Here is a 26,433-nt window from a genome sequence, read left to right as displayed (position 1 = left end):
TCTGCCCTTACTGTGGCATCACAGAAGTCTAATACGAGACGGACTGCTGTATATGATGATAAATTACTAAAATGAATGCATACAAAAATATGCGTTTGGTGATATGTGACGAGCTATACGTCTAGCATATTATTAAACGTTAAACCTCTTTAGAGTTTAAACGTTTAAACGTTTAAAATTCCCATCCCTAATGTTAATACAGCAGCTCTGGACTTCCAGGCATTTGTATTCTGTCAGTTTACATAGCGCATTCCGAAATATTGACACAAGTATATGGAATTGGTGTGACTTAACCACACAAATAACTTAATCATGTTTGGGGGGAAAAAAAACTATTCCTAATACAGGTGTTTCTCTAGTTGCTGTAGATGAAAGGGCACTGCTGCCGTAATTTCCGTGAATAGACATACATTTTGAGGGGCATTGTGGCAATTGATAAGTATGTAGAGCCCTTTATTTTAGAGGACCGAAAATATGTGTGTATTTAAATGTAGCGACCTTTTCTTATTAGCGTTTTTCGCCTACAAATGTGTTTTTTTCATTGTGGTTTTGCACTGCACACTGGAGCTTTTAAAGTTTTAATGTTTGTTTTGAGAAAAGATTTGAAATGACCAAACAGTGGACATACTGCAGCAGCTTTTGAATTGTATTTCACCATCATTAAATATGTTAACTGCACTTTTGTCATGTGTGCTGTGCTCTACCTTTTGAATTTTAAGCATGCCTAATTGTAAACGTAATCTATCTACCTAATGTTAAAAATACTCCTGTAATACCTGTAATTTCGCCCCTGCCTGAGCCACACTTTTTTGCCTTAAAGACAACTTTATACCCCTGGGAATCCCAGTCATCCAAACAGCTTGAGGGACATAGAAATAGTTTGTATGAATTAACATTCGGATGAACGCAAGTTTACAAAAAAAACAATACATGTACATATGTTGTACTCCTTAAGGCTTATTTAAACATTAACATTCTTCTCATAGCCCCAAATATTGCGTTTCCTTAGTGTTACATTGAAGCATTTCCTGACGAAACAGTTCTAACTCTCTTGTATTTGCGCTGAGTTTTCCCGTGCTAATCAAAGCTGCCTGATGCATTGTCTTTTTTAAAAATCTGTATAGCCATCCATCACTAGCTTTAAAACTTGTCCTCTGGATGTAGTCGACTATGAAATAACAATGCTTTCTCTTTACTTCAGTACTGGTCCTGAAATCTGAGTGCCCTTTTCCTTTTCTTGCATGAACCACATGTACAAGCTTTTTCTCTCGCATTGTCTTGACAGAGTTGCATAGTTCTTCGCAGTGCTTGATTCCATGGTTCTCAAATTTGTTTTGTAGTTTTTGTGTCATTAATTGTTGTCTTTCCAACGCATGCTATATACTCTAAAGAAATAATCACAATTTGTTCACAAAAACACTAATATGTAGCTTTCTTTTCTCTAGGTTTTTACTGAAAGATGGACAGCTTTGGCTGTGTGCTCCGCAAGCCAAGCAGATCTGGAAGTGTCTCGCTGAAAATGCGGTCTTCCTGTGTGATCGGGAAGCCTGTTTCAAGTGGTATTCCAAGCTCATGGGGGATGAACCAGACCTGGACCCAGACATCAACAAAGACTTCTTTGAAAACAATGTGCTGCAGCTTGATCCTTCCCTCCTCACGGAAAATGGAATGAAGTGCTTTGAACGTTTTTTCAAAGCTGTGAACTGCAGGGAAGGAAAGTTGGTTGCGAAGCGAAGGGCCTACATGATGGATGACTTGGAGTTAATAGGACTGGATTACCTTTGGAGGGTAGGTATAGACCTGCAGAGAGAAGCATCATTGAGGCCTCCTGTGATTTGTCATTGAAAAGTTAACCCTGTAGTGGATATACATATTTTTCTACAAATGTGTGTGTGTGTGAGTGAACTGTATTTGTGTGTGTGTATGTGTGTGTGTGTGTATATATATATATATATATGTATATATATATATATATATATATATATATATATATATATATATATATATATATATATATATATATATATATGTATACAGTGCCTTGCAAAAGTATTCAGACCCCTGACAAATTCTCTCACATTACTGAATTACAAATGGTACATTGACAATTCGTTCTGTTTGATATTTTATTTTAAAACACTGAAACTCAAAATCAATTATTGTAAAGTGACATTGGTTTTATGTTGGGAAATATTTTTAAGAAAAATAAAAAACTGAAATATCTTGCTTGCATAAGTATTCAACCCCCACACATTAATATTTGGTAGAGCCACCAGTCTTTTAGGGCAAGTATGTACCAGCTTTGCACACAGTGTCGGAGTGATTTTGGCCCATTCTTCTTGGCAGATTTGCTCCAGGTTGTTCAGGTTGGTTGGACGACGCTTGTGGACCGCAATTTTCAAATAGTGCCACAGATTCTCAATGGGATTGAGGTCAGGACTTTGACTGGGCCACTGTAGGACAGTCACCTTTTTGTTCTTGAGCCACTCCAATGTTGCTTTGGCCTTGTGCTTGGGATCATTGTCCTGCTGAAAGGTGAATTTCCTCCCAAGCTTCAGTTTTTTAGCAGACTGAAGCAGGTTCTCTTGCAGTATTTCCCTGTATTTTGCTCTATCCATTCTTCCTTCAATTCTAACAAGATGCCCAGTCCCTGCTGATGAGAAGCATCCCCACAGCATGATTCTGCCACCACCATACTTCACTGTAGGGATGGTGTGTCTTGAGGCATGGGCAGTGTTAGGTTTGCGCCACACATAGCGCTTTGAGTTTTGGCCAAAAAGCTCTATCATGGTCTCATCTGACCACAAAACCTTTTCCCACATCGCAGCTGGGTCACTCTCATGCTCTCTGGCAAACTCCAGATGTGCTTTCAGATGGTACTTTTTGAGTAACTGCTTCTTTCTTGCCACCCTCCCATACAGGCCAGTGTTATGCAGAGCTCTTGATATGGTTGACTGGTGCACCATTACTCCACTCCCAGCCACTGAACTCTGTATCTCCTTCAAAGTGATTGTTGGCCTCTCTGTGGCTTCTCTCACAAGTCTCCTTGTTTGAGCGCTGAGTTTTGAGGGACGGCCTTTTCTTGGCAGTGCCTGGGTGGTGTGATGCAGCTTCCACTTCCTGATTATTGATCCAACTGTGCTCACTGGGATATCCAAACACTTGGATATTATTTTGTACCCTTTCCCTAATCTATGCATTGTATTACTTTATCTCTAACTTCTGTAGAATGCTCTTTGGTCTTCATTTTCCTTCAGATTCACAGCCTGACCAATGATCAATGGTAAGGTAATTGTGTCCTCGTTAGGGCAATTTCTTTCAAAGGTGTAAACTGGGAGCTTCCACAGCACAGGGGTTGAATACTTATGCAAGAAAGATATTTCAGTTTTTTATTTTTCTTAAAAATATTTCCCAACATAAAACCAATGTCACTTTACAATAGTTGATTTTGAGTTTCAGTGTTTTAAAATAAAATATCAAACAGAACGAAATTTCAATGTACCATTTGTAATTCAGTAATATGAGAGAATTGGTCAGGGGTCTGAATACTTTTGCAAGGCACTGTGTATATATATATATATATATATCTCTATAATATATTCCAGGATATAGCTAGGTTATTTGGAGAGGAAATAGTTTTCATGTGAAGGTTTTAAATGTCTAAGATTTAGATATTTTTGTTTCTTAATGAATAACATTTCATATGCCCAGAGAATGGTTGATTGTCATGGCTTTTCCTCAGTTATATACTAAATGACCAAGTACCAGTGTCCCGGGAAATAAGTTGATCAAGCTCTAGAATTTAAAGGGGAGGGTCCATTGTTTCTAATGTAAACGAGCCTAGGCTAGGAAATAAGTAGATCGAGCCAGGAAATAAGCTGATCGGATATATTAATTTAAAATTGATTTTGTAAGTATAATTTATATCAATTAGTAGATCAGATTTATTCGGCAGTATGCTGCTAGATAAGATGATGTGAATATGGCTTTAAATCCGATATATTAGCCTAACAAAAATGCATAATTTAAAATGACTTTTGTACGTATAATTTACATTAACATATAGATCGGATATATTCGACAGTATTACGCTCCATAAGGGAATGTGAATATCGCTGTAATATACACTACCGGTGAAAAGTTTTAGAACACCTCCATTTTTCCAGTTTTTATTGAAATTTACGCAGTTTAATGTCTCGATGTACTCTGAAATTAAAGCCTAGAACAAATAAACAATTGGAGATAAAAAAGAAATCATGGAATCATTTTGTTTAACAAAATTTAATCTAAATTTTTGACTCATCAAAGTAGCCACCTTTTGCAGATATAACAGCCGAACACACTCGTGGCATTCTTTCTACAATGCAAATCAAATATTGTTCGGCAAGTTCTTCCCAACACTGTTGCAGAAGTTCCCACAAATGTGTTGCACTTGTAGGTTGCTTTGCTTTCACCCTTCTGTCCAGTTCATCCCAAACCAGCTCAATGGGGTTTAAGTCTGGAGACTGTGCTGTCCATTCCATGATTTGAAGCCTACAGTCTTGTTCTTTTCTTCTAAGGTAGTTCTGACATAGCCTGGAGGTATGTTTTGGGTCATTATCTTGCTGTAGGATGAACCCCTGACCAACTAGGCGTATACCAGAGGGTATTGCATGGTGCTGCAAAATGCTGTGGTAGCAGTTTTGGTTCAGGGTGTCACTCACTCTGTGCAAGTCGCCGACACTGGATCCAGCAAAAGAGCCCCAGACCATCACGCTTCCTCCTCCATGTTTGACAGTTGGTGTCACACACCGAGGAACCATCCTTTCGCCTACTCCGGCGTACAAAAACCCTGCGTGATGAACCGAAGATTTCAAATTTTGATTCATCGGTCCATAAGACCTTCTTCCAGTCTTCAGTAGTCCACTGGCGGTGCTTCATGGCCCAGGCAAGCCTCTTTTTCTTATTTTGCCATCTTAGCAATGGCTTTCTTACTGCCACTTGACCCGTCAAACCTGCAGCTCGAAGTCATCTCTTCACAGTTGAAACTGAGACTTGCTTACTTCGACCAGTGTTAAGCTGTGCTTGAAGATGTTGTCCTGTGAGCCGCCTATCACGCAAGCTGTTGACTCTCAGAAACTTGTCTTCTGATTCTGTTGTGGTTTTGGGTCTGCCAGACCTCTTCCTGTCAGAGTTTCCTCCAGTTTCCAAGTGCCTTTTGATGGTGTAGGAAACTGTACTCACTGACACCTTGGCTTTCTTTGCATTTTCTCTAAAGGAAAGACCTACACTTTTAATTAATGGTCTGTCTGTCTTCCTTTGTTAATTGCCTTTTTCTTGCCATTATGAGAGCAATATACTACTTCCTGCAGTACAATACTGTCCAAATAATGCTTAAGAGGGTGTAGTAACACAGTCTGTTCCAACACTGCTTTTATACAGACAGAGGGTTTGTAAGTAATCAACAAAAGTTGGGACACCTGTAGGAATTGTTAGCATCAACTTTCAAGGCTTAATTTACTTCCATTGCTGCAGAACAGCTGTAAGTTGTTGACCCATTACTTGTTCCCTGAAAAAGGCCTTTTTGTATAACTCTGAAATGTACATTATTTTTCAGTTTTTGGTAACCTAAACTTTTTTTTTTAACCTCTGGCAGTTTACCGCTTACCTTTGTACCATTTCAGGTTATTCACTGGACTTGAACTGCTTAAATTTCAATAAAAACTGGAAAAATGGGGGTGTTCTAAAACTTTTGACCGGTAGTGTATATTAGCAGCAAATAAATAATTTTAAATTAATTTTATAATTGTACATTTCTGATTGTGTATTTCTGTTTGTGTAACAAACGTTAACTAGAAAAATGTGAACCCCAGATTTTTAGGTTTCTCTGCATTTTGTACTGTTTTTCTACTTAAAGTACTTCTCCAACGGGCAAAGTATAATGGCAAAACGTGTCCCTCGCACAAATCTTGTTGTCCCGGGTGTCGAACGATATGAATTGCACACCCCTGCAGCTTTTGAAGCATAATAAAGGGTTAGGTGTTTTTTTTTTCTTTTTAAAAGGCAGGTATTCACTAATTTTATTTGGTTCCAGACAAGGATCAAAATGTTGTTTTCTTCCTGTACATAATCATTTGGCAGAACAGAGTTTACTAGGTGATGGTGTGATGCAGGTCAAGTTCTGAAATCTTAATCTTAATAGTCACATTTCAGTCATTTTGTATTTAAGAACATATACTAAAATATACTGTTACTAATTGGGTTAGAAACCATGGTAGGAAATGACCTACTTTAGAGTTGTTTTTTTGCTCGACAATCTCAATATATACCGGTAACTGTTTACATGGGAAATACTGGCATTGTTGTTTTATGAAATGTGTATAGAGAACTGTATTTTCTTTGCACATCAATGTAACCCTTAGGCAGGGGTGTGGTGCTGGGGGGTCACTTCTGTTGGGCAGGGAGGGCACTGCTTCCGTACTTCACGTGTAGAATATTGAACTGTTTTGCTGCTATTAATATATGGAGATATACATGTGTATAACCCATACAAATAAGCAAAGAATACAATAACCGTAAAAACCCTTGAGAGAGAAATAATGAAAAAAGTTTGAATATAGCGTGCCTGGTCTGGAACAACAGGTGTGAATAATGTAGCGAGGTGAAGGGAACCTGCATTAACACTATGCTGAGGTGTCAGCGTTTTACAATTAGATGTAATAATTGGAACAGTTTATTTTTAGACCCATATATAAGAAATAATGTAGATAAAATACGCTAAACATTTATTTAAAAGATAAAACTCAATCACAACATGCAAATAAAGGGTACCTGTGGCCTTACACATCTTTTTTTGCAAACGGATGCACTTCTGTTTCAAAATCTCAGTCTCATTTGCTCTTAAGCAGCTGCAATAGGACAGTGAGATGAGCTGATTCTGAACCAAACCATTCAATATACGAGATGGGGGAGTGTTACGCATAATAATAATAATAATAATAATAATAATGATAATAATAATAATAATGATGGCGTTTTAATCATGTGTGTATTAGTGTATGAAACTGGTTGTGAAAATATGTACAGTATTTGTGTATTTATTTATCTTTAATATAAATAGCTGTAAGTCTAGTTGCATAACAATAATACCTCAGTACCTGATTGTCTGAATTTGTAATCAATTGGTACACTTGTTAGCCTTTTCGGTGTTGACAGTGTTGCTTTAACATTTTCATGTATTGTGCAGTTGGTCACATGACCTGATTGCAGTTACACTATTGGAGTGAAACCGAGCTGCAGCGCGGGGTGATTTCTTTAGTAGCGGACTTTCAGACAAAAAAGGGGATAATATCGTTAGTACTTATTTTAAGAGCTTTTGTAGAACTGAAAGCCTAATGGTTCTGTTTTAAATGTATTTTATTAATACTGTTTTTATTTGCAACAGGTTGTGATTCAGGGAAGTGATGACATTGGCAGTAGAGCAATAGATTTGCTTAAAGAGATATACACAAATCTTGGACCAAAATTACAAGTTAACCAGGTAAATGCCTATAGATTGTGTGCAGATTAATACTTGTATTATATGGTGATATTTCAATGCATTATAAATCTACAAATACTGGAGAAGAAAATACCACAAAAAGCTAATGGTTGTCTATGTAGTTAAATTTGTATTCTTTTGGTTTGACATGGTTAATTAAATGGTTCCAATTGTGTCTCGCAGGTAGAGATTCATGAAGACTTCATCCAATCCTGTTTTGACCGGTTGAAAGCCTCCTATGACACATTGTGTGTCTTGGATGGTGACAAAGACAGCATTAATTGTGCCCGACAAGAAGCAATTCGAATGGTTCGAGTGCTGACTGTTTTAAGAGAGTACATCAATGAGTGTGACAGTGATTATCATGAGGAAAGGACGATTCTGCCTATGTCAAGGTATCTTAATTAGTTGCTTATTTTTTAAACTTTCAAATGCTTAAGAAGTTAAATGCTTGTATAATGCAAGTCTTCGCTGGGGATTCCATGGGGAGAGTTGCATTGGCTGTGGTATACCAGGGGGATGGGAAGGCAAACTTGGCAGGGAAAGTTCTCTACATGGTACAGTGGGCCATACTAGCCAAGATCCCAGTTTCTCCTCACTGCATTACAGCAGACCCTACTGGCCAGGATTCGAGTGAGCTCCAGCAAACATCTGCTGGCTGATATCCACTCTCAAGCACCGAGGTATAAAGAGGCAATTGGGATTGGAGTACACCCACTGACTTTTCTGTTCTCTTGAGCTGTTGTGAAGAATTGCTGCAGTGATAGAACATAATTGTTGTGGACAGTGGTAAAATAATGCTTTTCCTCTATTTATGCATTGGAAAGAAGTTTAAAGTTGCAAGCATTTCAGCCTTTTTTTCCCACTCATCTCTCTCGTCTCCAGGGCTTTTCGTGGCAAACACATTACGCTCATAGTACGCTTCCCCAACCAAGGACGGCAGGTAGATGATTTAGATATTTGGTCCCACACGAATGACACTATTGGATCAGTACGCCGGTGCATCTTGACTCGAATAAAGGCCAACAGCACACATACAAAAATCGAACTTTTCATCGGTGGTGAACTTGTCGATCCTGCAGATGACCGGAAGTTAATTGGACAGCTCAATCTCAAAGACAAAACAGTAAGTGCCATTGGCTATTCCATTCCAGTTCTGTTTCATGTGGCTTGAGGGTATCCATTAACACAAGGTACAATATTGTAATTTTAAGTTTAGTTGAAGCTGTTACTCTGTTTATTTCTTAACCACTTCAGTTCCAGGGCGTACGCATGTACGTCAAATGAAAGAGCACTTGCAGTACCATGCCGTGCCTGTGTACATCAAGTACACATGTTGTTTTTTTTTTTTTTTTATTTTCAATCTTATCTCTTGGTATAAATGCATGTCAGGAGGTGAGTGGTGTGGGTGACGAAGTGAATGTCCAAACAGTCGTATAATTACCAAAATAGTCAATTATTTATTAATAATAATCACTGTACAGTGTTATTATTTTGTGAAACCCTTTTGTTTGGGACTGAAAACCCTTCATTTTACCCCTATACCAGCAATGGTAAAACACTGGGTTTCACAGAATAACAGTAGTACAGTAATCCACACTTTCATGGGAAAGTGCTCTGGTTGTAGTACAGTGGTGCTGTTGTGCTGTGCTCTGCAGTGCTAGTCATGCTGTGGGGTCCATGCTGGCTCTGTGGCTGCAGCTCCTGACTCACTAGTCCTCTGCTACACAAATAAACAAAGAAAGACATAGCTCTCCGGCTGCTTCCCCTTTTGTATTGAGATTTGCAGCTCAGATTCCTTCTCTCTCTGTCATTATGCCCTAAGGCAGTGTTAGTAATGTAATATGCGAGAGATCAAAATAATATGTATATAAAATATATATTAGGGCTGCATTAGAAGGTTTGTTCGCTAGCCAGGAATTCGAAGATTGTTTAAAATAGGTAGTTTGTTCATACAAAAATAAAATGTAAAAAAAGATTGAATGTTTGTGTGTTTTGCTACATTGAATATCACTATCTATTACACAGGAGCCTAAAGGGTTAATAAAAATCTTGTATTGCATGTATTGACTTTTTCCAAATATTATTTAATACCAATTTCAGGGGTAAGAATACCAATTACAATAATTTCAAAATCTTGTACCTGGAATGCACATTCATTTTTGCATCTGGAGTTGAAGAGGTTAAGCATCTGTCCTTTTCCATTAGAAATGATATAAGTTCCGGCAGTTGTGATAACACTGTTTAAATTGGTTTGTATTTGTACACTACATATGGTATTTGTTTTACAATTGTTTTTCTTTGCCTGTGTTTCAGTTAATCACAGCCAAGCTTACACAGGTCAGCTCTAATATGCCTTCAAGTCCTGATAGTTCCTCTGATTCGTCAACTGGGTCTCCGGGGAACCATGGTAACCACTTCAGTGATGGACCGAACCCAGAAGTAGAAAGCTGTCTTCCTGGAGTGGTAATTGATGACTTTTGTTCATCTGCGACACTAAAGCTGTAGTTGTAGAATTTGTGAGCTCCTTGATGTGCACAGTGTAACAGTGAATGTACAGTAATTTTGACCTGCTGTCTGATAGTGGCAAATGTTGGCTGGTGGTCTCATCCTAGTTTCTCCACTTTCTCTTCTTGGTACATTTTTAGTTGGTAATTTATCTGAGGACTGATGTGGTGGAAAAATAGAAATAAATAATACTATATTCCTTTTACATCAGGAATAAATTGGTTTAATCAGAAAAATTACATTTGCTAGCACAATCTAAATCTAAGGAACCCTGTCATGGCTGAGGGCTTGCCTATGTATTTACCTGACGTATTTCACAAAATGTTCTTTCTAAATTAATCAAGGTGCTTCATACATAAATTCTGTAATCATGCAAACCAAAGATAGGGGATATATTTAGGTGTAGCTGTGTCTATTCTAATGTAATCGGCAAGTTGTTTATTTTAATTTAATTTAATTAATTTATTTTTTTATATATATTTGACAAAAATTCAGTAAGGCGTGAATGCAGAAATTATTAAGTTCATAAGTAGTTTGAGTGAGGGAGCATGAGCCCATTAAGCATTTTTCCCTATTGTTTTGGGTTCTGTGGATAAAATGCAAAATATTTTTTTACTTTGTTACATCAAGGACCGAAAGTGTATTTTTCGGAACCATTCAACCATCTCCATATTTGCTGCTTAGTGTTTTTACTGTTTTTGCCAAGTACGGCGTATTCCCTAACTAGTAACCAAAATACAGTGCGTTTACATGAGCATAAGAATTCCGATATTGTTCGGAAAACAACTAGGTTTTCCGAAAACTAATTCCGATATCAAAAGTCATGTAAACACAGTTTTCGGAAAATGTATCGGAATATTCCTTAGGTCAGTTTTCAGAAAACAGCACCTAGAAATTTCCGATTCAATTCCGAAAACGAACCAAATGTATATCATGTAAACGCACTTTTCGGGAAAACTTATTCTGATAGCGTACTGTGCAAACTTTGACCTTCATTCCTGCACATGGTTTTAGAAAACAGAGAAAATAATAATATGTAGTCAGTCTGCATGGATCCATTTGCTCCGTTGAATCTTATTTTGTCATATACTTGTACTTGCTAGAACCGAAGTCATTGTATTTTATCTTGCTCTTAATTGTATTAATACTTGTACTGTGGTTCTTGAAATGTATTTTTGCTTACGACTGTAAGTCGCCCTGGATAAGGGCGTCTGCTAAGAAATAAATAATAATAATAAATAAGTTAGGGATAAAGTAATATTTGTCCGTATGTATTTTTTTAATAGCCCATACTGAAGCAGCACGTTTTCCAGCTTTAAAATTACGTGATAATTTAAAATAATGTCTGCAAAATAAACTGGTAATATAGAACAGGATGAGCTGTTTAAAGACTGATTGCACATTGTGGGCAATCTGAAAAGAGGTATAGGATAGTAATCTTTGAATTTAAGACCTGACACTTCGATAAAGCACTTGTTATTGGATTGGTCTCCGTTCTATCGCAGAAAAAATGTCCGATCTGTTCAAATCATACTTAGAGTTCTACAGTACTTTGCATGCGAAAATGTCCTGCATTTCTGAAAACTTCAATCCATGTATACAGTTGAATTCTTTTTTTTTTTTTATTATTTTCTCCCCAATTTGAAATGCCCAATTATTTTTAGGCTCAGCTCACCGCTACCACCCCTGCGCTGACTCGGGAGGGGCGAAGATGAACACACGCTGTCCTCTGAAGCATGTGCCGTCAGCCGCCCGCTTCTTTACACACTGCGAACTCACCGTGCTGCCGCCTCAGAGCTACAGCGTCGGAGGACAACGCAGCTCTGGGCAGCTTACAGGCAAGCCCGCAGGCGCCCGGCCAGACTACAGGGGTCGCTGGTGCGTGGTGAGCCGAGGACACCCTGGCCGACCTAACACTCCCTCCCCACGGGCGACGCTCGGCCAATTGAGCGCCGCCCCCTGGGAGCTCCCGTCCACGGTCGGCTGTGGAATAGCCTGGACTCGAACCGGCAACGTCCAGGCTATAGAGCGCATCCTGCACTCTAGCGAGTGCTTTTACTGGATGCGCCACTCGGGAGCCCCCCATATACAGTTGAATTCTAATTAGACTTTCTATCGTTAATCATGTAAACGCAGAAAAGTGACGTTTTAAGAAAATCAGTTTTCTGATTCAGTTTTCGGAAAACACTTTGTCATGTAAACGTACTGATAGACTGGTTTTCTTAATATTTTGGTTAAGAATGTCAGTATAGCTGTTTGTGTACTATGTCTTGCTTAGGGAAATCGGTTTAGTTCCAGGGCAGCTGAAACAACTGAACAAGAAGCTGCTATTGTGCACTTATAAACTGTGTTTCTGTTTCAGATAATGTCTCTGCATCTGAGATACATCTCTTTCCTTTGGCAAGTTGCTGATCTTGGCTGCAGTTTAAACATGCCATTGCTGAGAGATGGTGCCCGTGTCCTCATGAAGCTTATGCCTCCTGGTATGGTTCCAATCTTAAATCTATTTGTATATATGTATGCAAGAGTGATGGAAATATATTGGCCTGTTTTAAATTGGGGGGGGGGGGGGAATTAATTTAGAATGTATTAATATCTCTCTCTCTAACTCTGTGTCTGTGTGTGTCTCTCTCTCTCTCTCTCTCTCTCTCTCTCTCTCTCTCTCTCTCTCTCTCTCTCTCTCTCTCTCTCTCTCTCTCTCTCTCTCTCTCTCCAGATAACACTACAGTAGAAAAGCTACGAGCTATCTGCCTAGACCATGCAAAACTTGGTGAAAATAGCCTTAGCCCAAACCTGGACTCGCTCTTTTTTGGTCCTTCTCCTTCTCAAGTGCTGTACCTAACAGAGGTTTGTAAAGCTTACGTTTATTTTATTTTTTTTACCTTTTTTCATAATTTTTTACCAGCAGTACCTTTTCTTTTGAAACATTAAATATTTACCAGCTGTTCCAAGAAACAAGCTCAAAAATATTTTATATTGAAACTAAATGTATAGAATTTTGTAACGGTACTTTTAAGTTGCATTTATGAAAGTGATTTAAACACAAGTTCAGAACGAAACCAGGTGTAGTTCTTGCTATTGCACAAATCCCCTTTTTAAAACATAGTCTGTCTTGTACAGGTAGTGTATGCCTTGTTAATGCCTGCCAGTGGAACCCTTGGAGAAGATGCCAGCGACTTCCAGTACAACTTCTTAAAAAGCGGTGGTCTTCCCCTTGTTCTGAGCATGCTCACGAGAAATAACTTCCTGCCAAATGCAGATGTGGAAACAAGACGGGGTGCCTACCTCAATGCTCTAAAAATAGCCAAATTGTTACTAACAGCAGTTGGCTTTGGCCATGTGAAGGCAGTGGCAGAAGCTTGTCAGCCGGTCGTAGAAGGAACAAGCCCTGCGTCACCGGTATGTGTGTTTTTTGTATTCATTTTAACTAAAAAGTGTCTTAATTTTGTAGAACTTACAAATCTGTAAAAACACAATGCCAGTTGTTCGGCCATGAAGTGATGCCAGTACCGCTAGTTCTTCGTAAACTTCAAACTCATTTGTCACACCACGCACAAAAATTGCCATCCAAGCTGTGTCTGAGCAATCAGTAGTTTTATCTGCTGCCAGGGAGAAGTACACTAACTTTTTTGCCACATCTTTTAGCTGACATAAAATGTCGTTTCCCAGATCTGCGCTGCGCGGTCAGCTGATTCAAACTAATTTTATTTAAATTTCAGAGCTTCAGTAGGACATATGTTTTCACATGCTATTAATAAACAGTCTTTCACAATCTCCATCTTTGAAAGGCTGAGATGTCTTGGCAATTAATGATGCAATTTCTTAGCTTACCTCCGTTACAGTTTTTGATTCTTTCTGCACCTTCTGGAAGACGTTTTGCTGGGCAGATAACAGAGTGAGACTGATAGGAGCCAAGAGAAATCGAAAAAAAAAAAAGGGGCGGATCTGAGCACTACACATAGCCCCAGCACCACAGAGATAACACAGCAAACAAGATAGCTGCTTCTGCATCCAGCGCTCAAAGAATATCACAGACATTTGCAGAGCTTTTTGAGATGTTACAGCAATAAAATAATCACTTGGATCGCATTATTGAGGAGTTTGGTGATAAAACGAGTGATCAGGAGATGATTTATCAGTAACCGTCGATGCTCAATATAAATTTTTCATTTATTTATTTTAGCCATAAATGAATGCTACACTGAAGTATATCCCCGGCGCCAACCTAGTAGTATAAGGAAAATCCCCGCTCTGATTGGTTTATCTGTTATGTCACTGATTTACATCTGGCGAACCAATGCACAATTTCAAAAAAATTGAATGTCATAAACCAATCACAATTGGATTTGCTGGTTACTATAGCTACCGCCTCAAATGAGTAGGCGTGTAAAAAAACATTTTCATGTGTGTTGGCGTGCCACATGAAACATCTTAGTGGGCCGGATTTGGCCCGCGGGCCATATGTTGTGCACCTATGGTGTAGAGTCTACATGTAAAGTCTAATTTGAAAGTGTCGTGGAGTACGCTCAGGTGCCAACAAAATGTGAAAACTTTGCAGGGAGGTGAATACTTCTGCAAACCACTGTATGTATGATATATTTACTGTTCATGCTATTCCAATTCTCAATTCTGCTTTCCAGATTAACCAGGCTACCCACGACCAGGCTATAGTGCTACAGAATGCTCTGCAAAACATTCCCAATCCATCATCGGAATGTATGCTGCGAAATGTAGCGATTCGACTTGCCCAGCAGATATCGGATGAGGTTGGTGTAGTTTCCTCTCAGTTGGGAGGGGTTCAGGTATGTGAGAGCCACTATTACAGACATTTGTGTGTGTGCTGTAAGTTAAAATAAACCACCAAATAAGCTTTGATGTGGTATGACCTATTGACTATTATTTGCATGTGGAGTCGTTAGAGAAACACTACAATGCACTAATTGAGTAAGATAATTGACCGAGTGTAACTGTTTAAATGTTGGTGCAGTACAGGTGCATGCTTTTATTACAATTTCCTTGTGTATTGTTTATTTTTATTTATTTATATTTGTTTTTTTCTTGCCATGTAGAATTTCTTCCAGGCTTCAAAATACATCCCAGACATTTGTGTTATCAGAGCTGTGCAGAAGATAGTTTGGGCATCAGGTTGTGGTACCGTGCAGTTTGTGTTCAGTTCAAATGAAGAGATTAGCAAGATTTATGAAAAGGTAGGATGCTTAAATATAGATTTTATTTTCCATGTTGCCTTACATATGTAAATGCACCTGGTTGTAATATAAATCCTGTAAAGTGACCATTAAAGTATGTAACACCTTCTTAAAGATTTTAACTTTTGTGTTACAATGTTGCTTTTACAGACAAATGCAGGAAATGAACCAGATGCAGAAGATGAACAGGTTTGCTGTGAAGCACTGGAAGTTATGACTCTCTGCTTTGCCTTAATCCCAACTGCGTTGGATGCACTTAGTAAAGAGAAGGCATGGCAGACCTTCATAATCGACTTGCTTTTGCACTGTCAGAGCAAGTAAGTAACCAAGCTTACATTTGTACCTATCTAGAAACCTGCTTATCTAGTTAATAAACTTTATAGATTCTTTAGCACATATAGAGAGAATCAGGCTGGTTACACTTAATGTAACTTGAGAGTCACACATTAATATGAGATGAATAAAGGGCATTCTTTTAGCGCAAGTTATAGAAATTGACAATTTTATATCACATTTTTTCATAATGTTTTTGGTGATGCCATATTGAGGGATAAGGGCAGTTTAGTGTACCTAATGGGAGCTTTAATAGATCAATACATTTGATATGCTGCTTCTGTGATAGAAAGTCACATGATTTTCAAATCTTTGCAGGTCTGTTCGTCAGATGGCTCAGGAACAGTTTTTTCTGATGGCCACAAGGTGTTGCATGGGACACCGGCCCCTGCTATTCTTCATAACTCTGCTTTTCACAGTTTTAGGGGTAAGTCTGCAGTATATATGTACATGTTTATGTACAGAATGCATTATGTCCTGCCCCTCTTCCTGAGAAGTTTGACTACTAATCAAGACAAATTTGGATAAATATTTAATCTGAAATAAATTGGTCTTGATGGTACTGAAAGGTTGACATAAATAATTAGTAAACTTCTAACACATCTGCTAACAATTTTCACTGTGTCATAAAAAAAACATTTTTTAGGATTGTTTGTTCAATGATTCAGCTTTTGTTTTATAATTTGTGAATAAACAGCTTTACATTACAGTAAATTACACATTTTCATAAAATAACACTGGTTTCAAGGTATTTTTATGTTTACTTGCTAATAACATTTCAAATGTTTCATTTCCAGAGCACTGCAAAGGAAAGAGCTAAGCACGCTGGAGATTACTTTACATTGTTGAGGCACTTGCTAAACTACGCGTACAACAGCAACATCAATCTGCCAAATGCTGAGGTCCTTCTCAACAATGAAATTGACTGGTTAAAAAGGATTAGGGTAAGTTTATTTAGATTTGTCTTTTTTGAAAGTGATGTATTTTTTTCTAATATCCAAAGACTAAAAAACGTATGGTTTCTTTTATCTCTTGCAGGATGAAGTAAAAAGAACTGATGAGACCGGGGTAGAAGAAACTATTCTGGAGGGCCATATAGGTGTCACAAAGGAATTGCTAGCATTCCAAACCCCAGAAAAGAAGTACTACATTGGCTGTGAAAAAGGTGGTGCCAACCTCATTAAGGTGCGTGGTTTTTATACTGTCCTCAGACATGATCCCAGGTACATTTTCTTGTTTTGGTTTATCTTTTCTTTGCGGAAATGTATTTGGGCTTAAATATATATTATATTATGCAGTATGTCCAAAACTCAGCAGCCAGGGTTTTGACTAGGTCTCCCCTTACATAACTAACTTTTTGTCTATTTATACCCCTACAACAATTTGCGGTCCACTGATATTGGACTCTTATGTGTCCCCACGACCAAACTACGAACTGTGGGTGATAGGACCATCTGTTCCTATGCCCCTAGGTTGAATCCTTGGGTGTTTTTAAATCTCGCATTAAAACTTATTTGTTAAACTGGTTTTTCTTATGAACCCCCCTATGCGCTTTGTGATGACATGTCATGAAAGGTGCTTTATAAAATAAAGTATTTATTTATTTATTTATTTATTTATTTATTTATTATTATTATTAACAAGCTGACCAGTTGGCTTGTCAGTCATTTGCAAAGCAGAAGAAACGAAAACATGATGGTCCTGTATGAGCCGGCTTTAAAAGGTCTCCCACAGACTTTAATCCATTCAGGGGGTTTGCTTTGCAGCATGACCTGGCTTAAACATGTATATCTACTTCTGCCATAGCATATTATAACTGTTATGCTAACGGTAATAATTTTAAGTTGTTGATTTTGCCAGAAAACAAGCTGTCCAAGTGTGGTAAGATATTGTTGATTTGTTTATTTGTTTTCCTTCTCTAGGAGTTGATCGATGACTTCATATTCCCAGCCTCCAACGTGTACCTGCAGTACATGAAGAGTGGAGAATTTCCAGCCGAGCAGGCCATTCCAGTCTGCAGTACTCCGGCTACAATCAATGCCGGTTTTGAGCTACTGTTTGCACTAGCAGTGGGCTGTGTCCGAAACCTCAAGCAGATTGTGGATACGTTAACTGACATGTACTATTTAGGTGTGTTGTCTCTCTTTTTTGCCACTTAACAAAAAGGCATTGTTACTAGGAACTCTCCAGATAAGCTGTATACTGGGTGTTTTATGCATTGAAAAAATATGAATTGCGCATGATATTTAAAGGAAATACTACGCATAGCAATTTTGCTGCACAACTTGAGTTTGCATGTTCTTTTTTAAGTATGAAATGTAACCATTACTGCATGGGTGTTTACCTCCTAAAGACCCTGAAACCTGAATCTTCTATACCAGAGCCGCTCAGCTGAGCCTGTGACGCAGTCATGCCCTCCACCGAGGGTATAGGACTGGGCGCACAGATCTCTGCGCCATTTTTCCTTTCAAGATCTGACCCGAGCCTGGTATCAGATAAACACTTGTATAATGTTTGCTAATTATTGTGTTTTACATCCTTTCTGCAATTTTATTTACGCTGTAATATTTTTTTTATATATTTAATTACGCATTTATTGTGTTACTCAAACACTACTGAACTGACCCTGTGCCGTCCTGGTTCCAACCCGCTACCGACCAGGTCTTACATCCCTGGTCCAGTACCAAGTCGGTCTTATTCAGGAACATACGGTGCCGCCTGTCCCCTTGGGGTCCCAGGGGGCTACGACCACAGATTGGCAGCAGGATAATGTGCTCTCCCTCGCTGCCTCCTGAGGAGGTGGGCGAACAGGAGCTGGTGTTCCCATCCTGAGGACTTGGAGTCAGACAGCACATCCCCTGCGTTTAAGCTCTCCCTGTCGGCAGAGCTTCTACCACTGATCAAGGGGGCCACTGCAGTATTGCAAGTGCCCTGGCCTACAGAAGGTGAGACAAGGCAGTCCATCTTCGATGACAAGCCTACCACCTCTCCTGTGTCATCGTCTACCCCCCCACCCCTCCCACCAGTGCGCCCCGACTTTATTTTTTAGATCCAGTTCTCCTGGGGTTACCCGGCTACAGCTCCTGCCGTTTCCTGGTCTGGACACCCTATATAGGGTACACAATGTGGAGAAGCTGAACCTGGCCCAATTTCTGCCAGTAGAGGCTTCAATTGCTGCGCTGGTACAGTGCCTAATTTAGCGCTCAAGTCCAAGGACGCTGTCTGCCCCATCAAACAGTGCCGGGTCTCGGAGGTGATCCTCAAGCGTGCCTATTCAGCAAGTGTGTTTGCTCGGTGACTGGCCAGTAGGGTTCGCTGTTGCTTGATGAGGAGAATAAGTGCTTGGACTCCAGGTCCATACTGTCCACTGTCGGTTGGCAGAGTACTGAGAATAGCTACCTGTTTAGAGCTATTTCAGCTCAACAGAGTGCTCAAGGTAGTGACGTTACAGAAACTTCTGGGCTTGATGGCAATAGCTTCTCAGACCCTACCTTTGGGTCTCCTGCACATGCGCCCTCTGCAGGCCTGGTTCAACAACGGCCCACCCCCGCCCCACCCCTTGTTCGCTGTATTTTTCACATACCTCTTCATAGTAGTGCATACCGATAAATCATCTCCTGATCGCTTGTTTTATCACCAAACTCCTCAATAATGTGATCCAAGGCATTTATTTTATTACTATAACATCTAAAAAAAGCTCTGCAAATGTCTGGATGCAGAAGCAGCTATCTTGTTTGTTTATGGCCGTGTTATCTATATGGTGCCGGGTCTATCTGTATTCATGAGATACGCCCCTTTTTTTTTGGCTTCTCTCGGCTCCTATCGCTCTCACTCGGCCATTAAATGGTTTTCTCGGCTTTTTCCGGAGAAAAAACGACTAGAGACCTGTTTTTTTACGTCTTTAAGATGATGTCGGACAAGGTCCAACATTGTACCGGAAAGGGAAAATTGCAAAGGGTTAATAATATTCTATCTACCAAGGTCTTATTCCAGACCTCCACAGTGAAGAGCTATGGCCAAAAGTTTTCCATCACCTAGAATTTTAGTATTGAGACATTATTTAAAAAAATAAAAATAAATAAATAAATCTATGAACATAATTTAGATATTTTGTTTAACATCAGGTAATCAAAGAAACTATGAAATTATATCACAAAAGTCTACTGGAAACCATAATAGTAGTACAGTATTTCATGTTAGATTTCGAAATGTCACATATTTCAATTTGTCCATTTTTTGTTAAGTATATGGGAAAACTACCAAGCGCTATGTAATTCAATATGTTAACGTAACATTATTCAACAGGTTTCATTGGACTGACGGAAATTTAATTCTGTAGGGCTACAGCTATGACCAAACGTTTTTTACAAGTCCATGCAGCATTCATTTCCATGTATGCCTCTGTAACAGCTGTCCTTTGTTGTGTGTTGTGTGATGGACTGCTGTTCTGAATTCTGCCCCTTGTCATGAGATGAGATGAGGTTAAAAGCTCTAAAACCACATATGCAGAGAAGCCCTTGTGTAGTGGTTAAAACGCTGTCTTTCAGTGTGCGTGGTCACCGGTTCGCGTCCAGCTGTCCTGTTACACCTCCTAGATTTATACTGTTTACAGCAATGTCATTAGCATTGGGGCTTTGAAGGCTTAATATCTCTTCTCCTCCTCCTCCTCCTCCTCATCTGTTTCATGCCTAATAGTAATTTTTCCCTTTTATCTTAAATAGGTTGTGAAACACTTACAGAATGGGAATACCTGCCACCTGTTGGGCCTCGGCCTCCCAAAGGGTTTGTGGGCTTGAAGAATGCTGGAGCCACATGCTACATGAACTCGGTCATTCAGCAGCTGTACATGATTCCACCTATTAGAAATGGCATCCTGGCTATTGAAGGCACAGGCAGTGATGTTGATGATGACATGTCTGGTGATGAAAAGCAGGACAATGAAGTACTTGGATCTCTTTCAGTTTTCAAATGCATGTCAATACATAACTGCAGTTTTTTCTTGAATACTTTGCCCAATGAAGATTTTCATCCTTGCTCATGACCTAGTGATTGATACATTAGCTATCTCCAAGCATACATGCCATGTTGGCATAGCTTGGATCTGAGGGCACAATACATTTATTATTTGTTTACGAACTGTCATCCATAAATGTTTTAACCATAATGTAATATTTCATTTGCAGACCAATGTTGATCCTCGGGAGGAGGTTTTTAGTTACCACCATCAGTATGAAGATAAACCTTCACTGAATAAAACTGAAGATCGAAAGGAGTACAATATTGGGGTTCTGCGGCACCTGCAGGTTATTTTTGGGCACTTGGCTGCCTCTAGGTTGCAGTACTATGTGCCCAGGGGGTTCTGGAAGCAGTTTAGGTAAATCTATTTTCCCAATAATAAATGTAGCCATGACAAGACCTTAGCTGAAGCATTATATCTCATTTTCAATTGGCTCTTGGTTAAACTTGGTTTGAGAGATTGATGTTTCTGCCTTTTGATTCAAATAGGAGTTGTTTTCAGTTGCACATCCTACATACCATTGCGTTCTAAAAATTAAGTGTGGATTTTATAAAGTGTAGCATATTTATGGTCAACAGTAGCACTTGATGGTAAAAGTTAATTTGTGGTTTTTTTTTTTTAATATAGGTTGTGGGGTGAACCAGTGAATCTGAGGGAGCAGCATGATGCATTGGAATTCTTTAACTCTTTGGTGGACAGTTTAGATGAAGCTTTGAAAGCTCTTGGCCATCCAGCTATGCTAAGCAAAGTTCTTGGGGGTTCGTTTGCTGATCAGAAGATATGTCAGGGTTGTCCTCACAGGTATGCACTGTTGTACACTTTTACATGTTGCATGCAACACTCAACAGAACAAAAGTTCAACAAAGTTGAAATCCTGTTTTTAAAAAAAGTCATCCTGCGTGTTTCGATAAAATAAGACTTATAAGTGGGATGTGCTGCTATTACACTCAGAGATGTTCTTACTATATAGTAGGGAAATTATAGGTCTTGCATTTCATATGATGAGACCCTAATGAAGTTTTCAAATGGGAGGTATACAGCTTTTATGCTTAGTTCATATGTTGTATTTTCAGTTATGTTGCTTTTGATATTTGTATAATTTATTTAAATAACATTTTTCATTTTTGTTGTTGTCAGAAAATTCTTGCTCTTGTTTAAGACAAAACTAATTAGTTACTGTGTGTATTCTCGTAAAGTTCTTTGTTCAAAATGATCCATTTCTTGTAGGTATGAATGTGAGGAATCATTTACAACATTGAATGTAGATATTAGAAACCATCAAAACCTCCTGGACTCAATGGAGCAGTATGTCAAAGGAGACTTACTGGAGGGTGCCAATGCCTATCACTGTGAAAAGTGCAACAAAAAGGTAAATAAATAATCTTTACAGTTTCTAGTATGCATTAAAAGGGAATAACATTTTGTACAAAACGGTTGGTTTTATTTCAGTGAAATGTCCATTTAGTTTGTCTGGGCCACAGTGTTCAATATTGAAGATTTCTTAAATACTGGAATCCTCTGCCTGCTATGTTTTTTGCAGTCTTAATTTATAGCTGCTTTACCAATTAGATTAAAGGGTAAACTACATTTCTGTGGGGTACTCAAGTGCTCTATATTCTTTTTTTGGGGTTATTGAGCCCATGTGCACATATTTTTAAATACAAATATAATAAAGTAACTTTTTAATCTCCTATAAAGCATTAACCTCTGATAACCAGTGATTTATAATACATATGTATAAAATATGGAACTGGTGCTAGTGTCCGTATTAGCAAGTGGAAAAAGTTTTGGTGATCTTTGGCCAGTCCCTTGAGATTAAAAGTAAGTTTTATTTACCCCATACATACTTGTGTCTTCTCTAAGAAATAACTTTTTTTTTTAATGTATTTTATTATAGTACTGTAATCATTGTCTGTCTTGCAGGTGGACACAGTGAAACGTTTGCTCATTAAGAAGTTGCCTCCGGTTCTTGCTATCCAACTAAAGCGTTTTGACTATGACTGGGAAAGGGAATGTGCAATCAAATTCAATGATTACTTTGAATTTCCACGAGAGCTTGACATGGAGCCTTACACTGTGGCAGGTGTGGCTAAGCTGGAGGGGGATGATGTGAATCCTGAAAACCAGGTCATTCAAAATGAACCCACAGAGAATGAGCAGCCGGGGAGCACTAAATACAGGCTGGTTGGTGTTCTTGTGCACAGCGGTCAGGCCAGTGGTGGACACTACTACTCCTACATCATTCAGAGAAATGGTGGAGACGGGGAGAAAAACAGGTGGTATAAGTTTGATGATGGAGATGTGACAGAATGCAAAATGGACGACGACGAAGAGATGAAAAACCAGTGCTTCGGGGGCGAGTACATGGGGGAGGTTTTCGATCACATGATGAAGCGCATGTCCTACAGGCGCCAGAAAAGGTGGTGGAATGCCTACATACTTTTCTATGAACGTATGGACACGTTGGAGAAAGACAGTGAACTTGTCAAGTACATTTCTGAGCTGGCAATTACCACAAAACCCCACCAGATAAAGATGCCTGCTGTCATTGAGCAAAGTGTACGGAAGCAGAATGTGCAGTTCATGCACAACCGTATGCAGTACAGCCTGGAATATTTCCAGTTTATAAAGAAACTTCTGACCTGTAACAGTGTCTATCTAAACCCACCTCCAGGTTTGTACCCAAATAGTTTATACTTGAAATGCTTTTTTGTAAGATTACTTTCTTTTAGTATTTAAATGTATAGGCATTGTTGCAAATTTTACTAATTTATCAAAAACATTTATGTATTGTCTTATATTATATTTAAAAATATTTTGAACTGTGTAGAAGTGGGGAGTAAGCAATAAGCAAAACTTGGGAATTAGGGGCCATGTTCAGGGGATAAAATTGAAAGAAGCGAGTAGATGGTGGTTTTCAATGTAGTGATTTGACAATATTTTCATCTTGATTTTAGTTAGACAGTAGCCACACATGCCCATGAACGCTGCAATGGTGGTTTAAATTTACAGAAAGACGGCACTATGATAATTAATATTTTCTGTCTAATACTAAAAAATAATAAATGCGCTAAAATACATATATTAAATTAGTTTACTCACTTGCTGTTTTAAGTTCCCCTTCAAGTACGAAATGTAACCGTTACCGAATGTGTATTTACCTCCTAAAGACCCGAATCCTGAAACTTGTATACCAAAGCTGCTTTTTGAGCCTGTGACGCAGTCGTAGCCCGTCCCCCGACTGTGCTCACAGATCTCGGCGCCATTTTTCCTTTCAAGACTGATCAGAGAGCCTTGTTCAGATAAGTACTTGTTGCTTCTATCTGATTCACATTTTATTGTGTTTTTACACAATTTAAATGTGATATTATACTACTCGCTGTAATCGTTTTTACTAATTACTCGTATTGTGTGTACTACAGCGTGTTGCTTGTTACGTCCCGCTGAGGCCTTGTGCTTCGCGTAAAGCCAGCGGCTTGAGTCGCGCCTTCCCAGGGTTCAAGCAACAGAAGTCGGCTGACTTTGTATTCTTCCCCTAGGCTGCATAGCTCCGGCTGGAGCTTATTTTATTTTTCGTTTTTGGTGGTGCAATCGGCACCCTAATTTTGTATTCGATTATCGTATAGGCATTTATCAACGATAATCAATGCATTGATGTTTTATTTTTTCAAAATAATAAACATTAGTTTTGTTTTTTGTTTTTTTTAACAGAAGACCAATAACTAAAAACACTTGTGCCTAATAGTTGAACAACTAAGCCGTCATTTTTCGCACTGCAGATCCACAGCAATGCTACCAGACCTATAGTGCCGGAGGACAACACAGATCTGGTGGCTCCGCTGCAGAGCCACAGGCGACCTATCGGCCACAGGGGTCGCTGATGTGCGGTGAGCCGTGGATTCCCCTGCCGACCTAAGCCCTCCCTACCCGGGCAGCGCTCAGCCAATTGTGCGCCGCCCCCTCGGTCACGGTCAGCTGTGACATAGCCTGGATTCGAACCAGCGATCTCCAGGCTATAGGGCACATCCTGCGAGGAGCGCCTTTACTGGATGCGCCACTCGGGAGCCCCCGCGAGTACCACCTTTGACAGAATACAGCCGTGCCATTTGATCCAGTATATCCACACTGTACTTCGTTGCATTGTAAAATGCAACAGTCTCTGGCTTTCATTTATAGCATTATTATGTATTTCTTAGCTGACGCACTTATCCAGGACGACTTACAATTGTTACAAGATAACACATTATTTTTACATACAATTACTCATTTATACAGTTGGGTTTTTACTGGAGCAATCTAGGTAAAGTACCTTGCTCAAGGGTACAGCAGCAGTGTCCCCACCGGGGATTGAACCCATGACCCTCCGGTCAAGAGGCCAGAGCCCTAACCACTACTCCACACTGCTGCCGATGGTCACTGATCTGTGCAGAGACCTTAGAATACGCACATTTTATTATTATTATTTTTTTGCACAGTCACACTTAGGGTGGAACAGTTGTTCTGCCTGAGAAATGTAGTGTAAATAATAATATATAATGTGTAGAATAACTTTAATCAGTGTTTCAAGCACTCAACAGGATTTATTACAAAGCCCAGACTAAATTGTCGGCTATATTGTATTGATTTCAATATGTCGAAAGCCGTTCAAAAAGCTGCTATGGCAGTGCTAGTGTTAACACACACAGAGTAATTTAAAATGTTAAAAGTGGAAGCCGTCAAAATGACTGCCTTGGCGGTTCTAGTTTTAAGGGTGATGATATCACACAGGTAAAATGTTACGAACGTTGCATATTTTTTGTTCAGTTAAGTGGTGATCTGAAAGCTGTGCGTTTTTAGAAACTCATGTTGATTTATACACAAAGTGCTCCTATTTCTGTTCCTCCTTACAACAATAATGAAAGTGCTAGTGGAAGGGCATTATGTGGCCGGTGGGAACCACGACCATGCCACCTGTGGTATAAAGGGCTACCTTATACAAGGGGAGCACTGTACTGATGGGAGAACCAATATTTTATTGGGATACTATATATATATATTTTTTTTTTTTAAACGGTGATCATTTTGGAAATCATACACAAGAGCTAAGGTTCCATAAAATATCATATCATATATCATATACTGGAGTTTAGCATCCTTTTATTAAAATTCCCTTCAATCGCAGTGTACTACAGGAACCAGATATTTAGCATTTTATTTAATCTTACATTTTTCATTGATGTAATCGTTCATTTTTAAATCTATGCAGTAACTTTTTTTAATGTTTTTTTTTTTCCTGGTTTTTTTTTTTAGGACAAGATCATCTTTTGCCTGAAGCAGAAGAAATAGCTATGATTAGTGTTCAGCTTGCTGCTAGATTTCTGTTTAGCACAGGATTTCACACCAAGAAATTAGTCCGTGGCCCTGCCAGTGATTGGTAAGATTTTACATTTTGGTGTCCACTAGTTAGTTTCAAATTTGCACGTGTTTTGTGCTTCTAATGTTGAGTGTCCTGAGTTATTAATCTCTTCTTCTCTTCCCTCTTGTATGTTTCAGGTATGATGCATTGTGCATCCTGCTCCGTCACAGCAAGAATGTACGCTACTGGTTTGCACATAATGTCCTCTTTGCTTACCCAAACCGCTTCTCAGAGTACCTTCTTGAGTGCCCCAGTGCAGAAGTGAGGGGTGCATTTGCTAAGCTCATAGTATTTATTGCACATTTCTCTTTGCAAGATGGACCATGCCCTTCACCATTTGCCTCACCAGGACCCTCCAGCCAGGTTAGGAGAAAATAAGCAAAGAGCAGTAAAAGCATATTTTAATTGTTAAGAGTTTGTACAATATTGTTACCTGTACGTTTTATATGATAGT

The 26,433-nt window shown here is 39.0% G+C and overlaps 1 protein-coding gene across 7 annotated transcripts in view; it reads left to right on the top strand.

Annotated features, from left to right (window-relative positions):
* Positions 1–26,433, top strand: part of LOC117405776 (probable ubiquitin carboxyl-terminal hydrolase FAF-X) — a 76,097-nt gene that overhangs the window by 34,089 nt on the left and 15,575 nt on the right. For 2 of the 7 annotated variants that reach the window (XM_034009151.3, XM_034009147.3), the window contains exons 16-37: positions 1,446–1,788; positions 7,424–7,519; positions 7,703–7,914; positions 8,405–8,645; positions 9,836–9,985; positions 12,390–12,510; positions 12,744–12,874; positions 13,148–13,426; positions 14,668–14,793; positions 15,097–15,234; positions 15,385–15,551; positions 15,886–15,994; positions 16,365–16,511; positions 16,606–16,752; positions 17,490–17,697; positions 20,289–20,509; positions 20,751–20,941; positions 21,212–21,385; positions 21,812–21,953; positions 22,508–23,258; positions 25,874–25,997; positions 26,117–26,342. In XM_034009151.3, the coding sequence (XP_033865042.1) occupies positions 1,446–1,788; positions 7,424–7,519; positions 7,703–7,914; positions 8,405–8,645; positions 9,836–9,985; positions 12,390–12,510; positions 12,744–12,874; positions 13,148–13,426; positions 14,668–14,793; positions 15,097–15,234; positions 15,385–15,551; positions 15,886–15,994; positions 16,365–16,511; positions 16,606–16,752; positions 17,490–17,697; positions 20,289–20,509; positions 20,751–20,941; positions 21,212–21,385; positions 21,812–21,953; positions 22,508–23,258; positions 25,874–25,997; positions 26,117–26,342 (4,444 nt within the window). Of the gene's footprint in view, positions 1–1,445; positions 1,789–7,423; positions 7,520–7,702; positions 7,915–8,404; positions 8,646–9,835; positions 9,986–12,389; positions 12,511–12,743; positions 12,875–13,147; positions 13,427–14,667; positions 14,830–15,096; positions 15,235–15,375; positions 15,552–15,885; positions 15,995–16,364; positions 16,512–16,605; positions 16,753–17,489; positions 17,698–20,288; positions 20,510–20,750; positions 20,942–21,211; positions 21,386–21,811; positions 21,954–22,507; positions 23,259–25,873; positions 25,998–26,116; positions 26,343–26,433 lie in introns of all 7 variants that reach the window. The other 5 variants (XM_034009150.3, XM_034009145.3, XM_034009148.3 and 2 more) reach the window with 3 other exon arrangements.

Source organism: Acipenser ruthenus, chromosome 9 (assembly GCF_902713425.1).
Source record: "Acipenser ruthenus chromosome 9, fAciRut3.2 maternal haplotype, whole genome shotgun sequence".
Classification (NCBI taxonomy): domain Eukaryota; kingdom Metazoa; phylum Chordata; class Actinopteri; order Acipenseriformes; family Acipenseridae; genus Acipenser; species Acipenser ruthenus.
This window is presented reverse-complemented; position numbering and strand designations above follow the sequence as displayed.